The sequence below is a fragment of the Hyperolius riggenbachi genome, chromosome 4, assembly GCF_040937935.1.
Source record: "Hyperolius riggenbachi isolate aHypRig1 chromosome 4, aHypRig1.pri, whole genome shotgun sequence".
Classification (NCBI taxonomy): domain Eukaryota; kingdom Metazoa; phylum Chordata; class Amphibia; order Anura; family Hyperoliidae; genus Hyperolius; species Hyperolius riggenbachi.
In genome coordinates, this window is record NC_090649.1 from 162,931,843 (window position 1) to 162,939,854 (window position 8,012).

At 42.9% G+C, this 8,012-nt stretch overlaps 1 protein-coding gene across 1 annotated transcript in view; it reads left to right on the forward strand.

Annotated features, from left to right (window-relative positions):
• Positions 1–4,675, forward strand: part of ARHGEF26 (Rho guanine nucleotide exchange factor 26) — a 189,653-nt gene extending 184,978 nt beyond the window's left edge. The window contains exon 15 of the mRNA XM_068280907.1: positions 442–4,675. Within this exon, the coding sequence (XP_068137008.1) occupies positions 442–584 (143 nt within the window). The 3' untranslated portion in view covers positions 585–4,675. The remainder of the gene's footprint in view (positions 1–441) is intronic.
• Positions 4,676–8,012: the final 3,337 nt, after the last annotated feature.

Consider the following 8,012-nt stretch of genomic DNA (forward strand, 5'->3'; position numbering starts at 1 on the left):
GCTTTGTATAACATCCATCAGTTGTTAGACTCTTGCAGTTGGTTGGGAATACACCTCAAAGAAAAGAGCAGCAATCATAGCGTACCAAACGTTTTAATACAAAGTTAAAATCAGAAGTGCACTCACAAGTGTAGGTCAGTATACAGCATATATATATATTGATACATGTGACCAATTTTGGCCCGAAATTGGTTGCATCGTCAATTAGGCATGCTCTTGGCAGCAGTAATTTTTATCAGATTATAATAACCCATCTGTGAGGATCACCAGGGGTTGGCAAGGGAAGGGGTGTGAACATTGGGGACCCCAAAGTTTTGCTGGGGGTCCCCATGATTCGCTGCTACATCACTTCTTGCAGGTACATGGTAATATGTGTAACAGGAGATTTTATTTTAATCCTTACATGTACTGACTGTGGCTTCCTTTACTTTTTCTCTGCAGGATGGTATGAAGGAGAAAGGCTTCGGGACGGAGAAAGAGGCTGGTTTCCCATGGAATGTGCTAAAGAAATTACATGTCGAGCTACAATTGAAAAGAATATGGAGCGTATGGGACGTTTACTTGCCCTGGAAACCAATGTGTAGACTCCAATGCTCTTCCTTCATTTCTTTACTGCGAGATTTGCACTACAGTAGCACCACTGTGCATAGGGACATAAAAGGGAACACAAGCTCCAGTCTCTTCTGTTGGGAAGGTTCATGTTGGTTAAGCTGTCCAATCTCTTGACATGAGAGTGCTGTACGGAGGACGTCGCTGCTCCCCGCTTGTCACTCACCATACCCCTATTCCTTTTATAGACAATGTTTAAACTGATGGGAGCTATTTGCAGAAGAAGACCATGAATATCGTTGTTATGGACTGTGAAAAGCCAAGCTGTGTATGGACCATGTAAACCTCAGCTGTAGGCCAGTGCTGAGGAGGTGATGGATTTTCCTTAAATGTTTCATGGGCAGTGAATGAAATAGTGAATGTCCATGAGTAAATGTACAAGTATGTTATTAATAGGAACTTCATATAGTAAAGGTGTATTTTAGCAATAATTAAAGCGTTTTAATGTGGAATAAATGATGCATTTGCATCATTGGAAATCTATTAGTACTTTGAGGCAGCCATATTTATTAGCTTAAAAAAGTCACCAAGAGATAATGGTATAGTGTCTGGTTAAATGTGACCATGTTGTTTTGCCCCAAAACTGATAAATATACCTGATATGAAACAATTTACTTCAATGTAACAATAGATAAGCGAAACACAATAACACACACCTTATTATATAGGTGGACTGCTGACAGCAATAGCTTAGCATACACACCATACATTTGTATGGAATGAGACTATTTTCTATTTATTTTTGCTGTGCAACTCGAGCCTAACAGTGCCAAACAGCTGCATCTGAATACAGTAGAGTCTCAGTTATCCGGCACCAATAGGGATCGGCTGATGCCGAATAAGTGTGCTTTCTACCGTAGTTGCTTGAGACTTGAAGTTGAAAATAGGCCTAGTTAATTCAATACAAGATCCCGCTCTATATACATACCATGAACGCTGTATGAAATGTTTTAATACAGGAATAGAAAGTATATTAACCTTGGTGGGAGCCGTGGGATGCAGTCTTTAAGCACAGCAGAGCCCACTAAAAGCCTAAGTTGGCCTTCACCACTGTGTGTACTGCCGGCAATTTGTTCTGGTTGGTTGATACTTGAGTTCTGGATAACTGGGACTCTACTGTATAATGGACTGTGCAAAGGTGTATATATTATGCATAAATGCACCAAAACAGATACAATGGAGGCATATTACATGGCATTTCTCACAACTGCAAGATCGTTGATCACTTGCAATCTGTATAGGAGCCAGGTACATTCTTAGAATAAAGCCGGATTTAAACCTGTAGTTACATTTTGCCAGAAGCGACCTTCACATTGTGTGATGCCATATTGTGCTAAGTTAAAATTCTAGACCATGCTGAAAAGTGCACATACAATTCATTGTTCTCCCTGTCTCAGAAGGAGCTCACAATCTAGATTGTTCATTACAGGTTTATTCAGTGGGTATGTGTAGTAATGCACAGCAACCATTCAGAAATCTGCTTTCAGGGTTCTAACTAAAAGAAGTGTGAGCTGCAGTTTTGGGTTGCTTTGCTTTCCGTATTGGTTTTAGACTTGTAGCAAGCTGGTGACGCCAATCTCAGGCTACTGGGAGAGTACAGTTACCTGGGAGTCATCTCATCTGCTACACATTGAAATGAAAGTTATGCAGATTACCGTATATAAATTATATAATGACAGTAATTTAAAGGTAATGGGAATTACTTAAACAAAAATAAATAAATAAATAAATAAGCCAGATACTTACCTAAGGAGAGGCAAGGTTCTGGGTCCTATAGAGCAGTGTTCCCCAACCCTGTCCTCAAGGCCCATCAACAGTGCATGTTTTGTGAAAATCCACACAGGAAGGTAATCAGCTCTGCTGAGACACTAATTACCTCACCTGTGAATGTTTGTGGTTTCCTGCAAAATATGTACTGTTGGTGGGCCCTGAGGAGAGGGTTGGGGAACTGTGCTTAAAGCATTCCCTCTCCTCTCCCAGTGCCCTCATTGCAGCGACAGCTCCTCGGTTTGAATCCCCTGCTGGAAGTCTTTGGGAGCCAAGTCCTCCCGAAAACAGACTGCTCCATACTGAGAGAGCGTGCTCACACATGTGCAGTATGGAGCGGCCATCTTCGGGAGCACTTGGGAGGCTTCGGAAAGTCTTTACTTTCTGAAGCCTCCTTCCGTGGCGGAGCGAGCAGTAGTTGACCATACTGGTCGAATACTGCTAACTTGGAGCCAGGATTGGGACGGGGACCGAGAGAGGAGCGGGAAGGCTCTACAGGACCCAGAGCCTTCCATCACCTTAGGCAAGTATTTGGCTTATTTATTTATTTTTTTGATAGAATTCCCATTCACTTCAAGATTAAATTTGCCAATTTGTTTCAGTACACTGTGCTGTCAATTAACTCGTAATAAAACACCTAAATCCTGTAATAATATATAACCTTGTAGAGCAGTACAGAAGTAGAGAAGTGTTGTGGCACACTAAGCTTGGCATAACACAGAGAAGCCATCTCTGTGCCCTGAAGTAGTGATGTGAAGTTTAATTCAACTAGGCGGTCTTTTTGCTCCTCAATCAGCAGAACTCCTCTGGGCTGAACTGCAACTTTGCATAGGACTAATTGGGTTTAGAAGGTTAGTGATCACTTTCTGTCAGCTTCACTAATTGGGGCCGGTTCAGACGGATATCTTCCAGCATCCCGTTAAGCAGCATCTCGTTTGGGAGCTTGCGCGGGCTTGCAGCGGCGATCGGCGGTGTCAGCGTTTTTCGTCCCCGCAGAGGGACATGAAGATGCGGTGGTTAATTGCATGCGGCTTCCAGGGTCGCCTAGAACAACGGGGGAAAAATCAGGATTGGAACACCGCGTTTGTGTAAACTGCCGATATAAAGCTCCTATTCACTTGAATGGGAGAATTGTATCAAATGCCCACGGTAATCGCCGCCAAGCGTCCATGTGAACCGGCCCTTAATCAGGCTGTCAGGTAATCAACCATTGCTTAAGGTGCATACACACATGCAATTTTAATTGGTCAATGAGTGACTGCCAATGAGAGACTAATTTTACCACCTCCAAGTAAGGACTTCCTTTCCTCTCCTTCCCTGGAAATTGCGTCCCTGCACTCCTTATAACATCTGTGCAGATGTTATCAGCACTTTACCTTATAAGACACCCACCTTGTTGCACAAGTAATTAGGTGCACAGAGGCAAAGGTGGAGGTGCTGACAATGAGTAAGCAGCAAAGGCTCCTGCTCTATGTTGCAAATTACTCATCCAGAAAGGATAGAGCTACTGGACCCTCGCAGCAACAGTACTCGTAACGGATTACACAAAGTGCTGTTGCCAAAGTTGCAAAAAAAAAAAAAAAAAAAAGAAGCCATTTGAGATTGTCAGCTTTTTAAATCTTTTTCCTGCGTATATATTACACTTTAGAAAGTAGCAGTGGAGGATTTTGCACTGCTCCCTCCTTCCTTGCTTGGAAATATTGTTGGCGGAGTATTCACTAAACGTGAATGGAGACTGTTGATTGATAGGCATAGAAAACTATGCTGAGCGAGGAGACTTAAGTGGCAGCCCTGATGCCCATGTTCATGTAGCTCTGGCAAACAAAAAGGAACCCCAACCACCACCAACCCAGTTATTTCTGACATTGCAGTTTGATAGACTGTAGCTCTATTGTCATGTCCATCAACTACAGGTATACAATCTTGATTGTACAGTATCGTCCAGTTTTACAAAATCTGTGTCATGGAAGGGTAAGCTGTCTGACGATACATTAAATAGATACTGTAGGAAGTCAGTTATACTATGTAGATGGGGTAAGATTAGACATACAAGATTGTATGGTAAGTAAGCAACTTCAGAACTAAGTTTGTGATTGCAATCGAGTTTCAGTTTTGGGGCCCAGCAACATGGACATTACTGTCCTCTTGGAATAAAATACCATTAGAAGTTTTCAACTGGAGACCCATCACTGTTAAATTTCCATGTTAGGTTAAAGGCCTTGTATGTAAATTCTAATACAGAATACTGTGATGTTTAATTCTTTTTACCACTGTACATAAAATGTTTTAGTAATATTTATACTGTGTGCTTTTGTTCATTTTGTGATGAAAATCGTTTAATATGGCTTCACAAGAGACATGGGCTATTTTCCATTGATGTTATATACAGTATAGTACAGCCTTTCTCAACCTTTTTACCTTGGAGGAGCCCTGTAAATAACTTTTGGATCTCAAGGAACCCCTGCAAACAATTTTTTGGTCCGAGGAACCCCTACATTTATTTTTCAGGAGGCATGGTCTTTAAGTAGGTTAGGCTGCTAATTTCACTACCCCTACTACACTGCCACTCATTATACTGTCTCCTGACCCCCCAATTTAGTGCTTCTTGTTACAGTACCACCTATTATAGTGTGCTCTATTATACTTTCCCCACGATGGGGTAAAATGCCAAGGAACCCCTGCAGAGTCCTCAAGGAACCCTGGGGTTCCAGGGAACCCTGGTTGAGAAAGCCTGGTATAGTACATATATCATGGGGGAAATATAGGTGATTTCCATAATTGACGTGCTTTGTGGTTGTAATACTGACCCTTTGGTTACAGCACTGTCTAAACCAGTGCATTCCCTACCGCCAATGCATGTACTTATGGAGTAATTTTAATGGGTTCAGGCAGTACTTGTGTTTGTCAGTCAATTCATTATAACAAGCCATGAATTTTAGACGGTGATTAATTATGCATTAAAGAGCTTGGTGGGTATTTTCAGTTAATTAAAAGCATTAAGGTCCTCGCACAACAATACAATATAAATATATATATATATATATATATATATATATATATATATATATATATATATATATGTATATAGATAGATAGATATATATAGATATGTGTATATATATAAATATATATATATAGATAGGTATATATATATATATATATATATATATATATATATATATATATTGTTTGTGGGCTATAACAAACATTAGAATGACAAATTATTTGCAATGTTGTCCAATGTATGTAGTATACACTTGTAATCACTCCCACAAACAGTACTAAGTTACAAGTCACTGGGGTAACAGATGCAAATAAATCCTAAGAGGTGATCATATATAGTAGCAATAAAAAGTATGTGAACCCTTTGGAATTATATGGATTTGTGCACAAATTGGTCATAAAATGTGATCTGATCTTCATCTAAGTCACAACTATAGACAATCACTGTCTGCTTAAACTAATACATACCACACAAATAATTAAATGTTTCTATGTTTTTAATTGAACACACCATGTAAACATTCACAGTGCAGGTGGAAAAAGTATGTGAACCCTTGGAGTTAATAACTGGTTGACCCTCCTTTGGCAGCAATAACTTCAACCAAACGTTTCCTGTAGTTGCAAATCAGACGTACACAACGGTCAGGAGTAATTCTTGACCATTCCTCTTTACTGTTTCAGTTCATCAATTTCTTGGGATGTCTGGTGTAAATCGTTTTCTAAAGGACATGCCTCAGCATCTCAATAAGGTTGAGATCAGGACTCCCACTGGGCCACTCCAGAAGGCATATTTTCTTCTATTTAAGCAATTCTGTTGTTGATTTACTTCTATGCTTGAGTCATTGTCCTGTTGCAACACTCATTTTCTGCTGAGCTTCACCTGGCCTTAAGTTGTCCTGCAAAATGTCTTGATAAACTTGGGAATTCATTTTTCCTTCTATGATAGCAATCCATGCAGGCCCAGACGCAGCAAAGCAGCCCCAAACTATGATGCCCCCACCACCATACTTCACATTTGGGATGAGTTTTTTTTTTGTCTGTCCACAAAATATTTTGCCAGTACTGCTGTGGGACATCCAGGTGCTCTTCTGCAAACTTTAAATGTGCAGCAATGTTTTTTTTTTTTTTGGACAGCAGTGGCTTCCTCTGTGGTATCCTCCCATGAACTTCATTCTTGTTTAGTGTTTTATGTATCACTAGCCAACCCGCGTCGTAGCATACGCCGCATCTATCTATCTAATAGAGTACGTGCCTCAACCTTGAAGCAAGAAGAAGTAGGCTTTCCATGAGAAAATGTATGCGTGCTCAAACACCAAGTTTAACCCTAGCAAGTCTGGCTTTGCAAATCCGGCCTAATTGGCTATTCATGAGGCAATGCTCATGCAAATATGCATTTGCTTTCGCATGCCAAACTATGCAGGGTCTAAAAACCAATACCGCAAAGCGATCGCCCTGCGGGTATTAGTTCATGCTACATTAGCACTATCCAGGAGCGCCACGGGGAGGATTCCGAATGCCCCCATACAACCGGGGGACTGCGGGGTCCCAGGCTCTCTTACTGCCTGGGAACCACAGCGGCACCCCGGAGGGGGAGGCTGGGTGGCGCAGCTGCACCCCCAAAGTGTGGTCAGCGCCGGGGAGAGCCATCCGCACCCACCTCCCAATATTAAAAACAGGCACTTACCTTAACGTCCATTGCGTTCTGCAACATGCACATTAACTTGGGGGCACCACATGAGAAAGGAGTGAAGCATGGGTCACCCCGAGCTTTAGAGCTCAGGGATGGCTCACATACAACACTCCGGGGTGGGGGGAGGACAGGCGCAGACAACTCACTCCAGGGCTCACACCACCAGAGCAAGCCATCCACCACCTGCCTCCAAAGGATACAACTGCAAAAAATGCTTTCCATGAGAAAAATTTTGCGTGCTCAAACACAAAGTTTAACCCTAGCAAGTCTGGCTTTCCAAATCTGGCCTAATTGGCTATTCATGAGGCAATGCTCATGCAAATATGCATTTGCTTTCGCATGACAAACTATGCAGGGTCAAAAAACCAATACTGCAAAGTGCTCTCTCGCTGCCTGGGAACCACAGCGCCACCCCGGAGTGGGAGGCTGGGTGGCGCAGCCGCCCCCCCCCCCCCGCCAAGCGTGGCCAGCACTGGGGAGAGCCGTCTGCACCCAACTCCTAATATTAAAAACAGCCACTTACCTTAACGTCCATTGGGTTCTGCTACATGCGCATTAATTTTCTCATGGAAAGCATTTTGTGCAGTTTGTATTCTTTGGAGGCAGGTGGTGGATGGCTTGCTCCGGTGGTGTGAACCCTGGAGTGAGTGCACCTGTCCTCCCCCCCCCCCCCCCCCCCCCTCTGGAGTGCTGTATGTGAGCCAGCCCTGAGCTCTAAAGCTCGGGGTGACCCATGCTTCTCTCCTTTCTCATGTGGTGCCCCCAAATTAATGCGCATGTAGCAGAACGCAATGGACGTTAAGGTAAGTGCCTGTTTTTAATATTGGGAGGTGGGTGCAGACGGCTCTCCCCGGCGCTGGCCACACTTGGGGGGGGTCGTCCACGCCATCCAGCCTCCCCCTCCGGGGTGCCGCTGTGGTTTCCAGGCAGTGAGAGAGCCTGG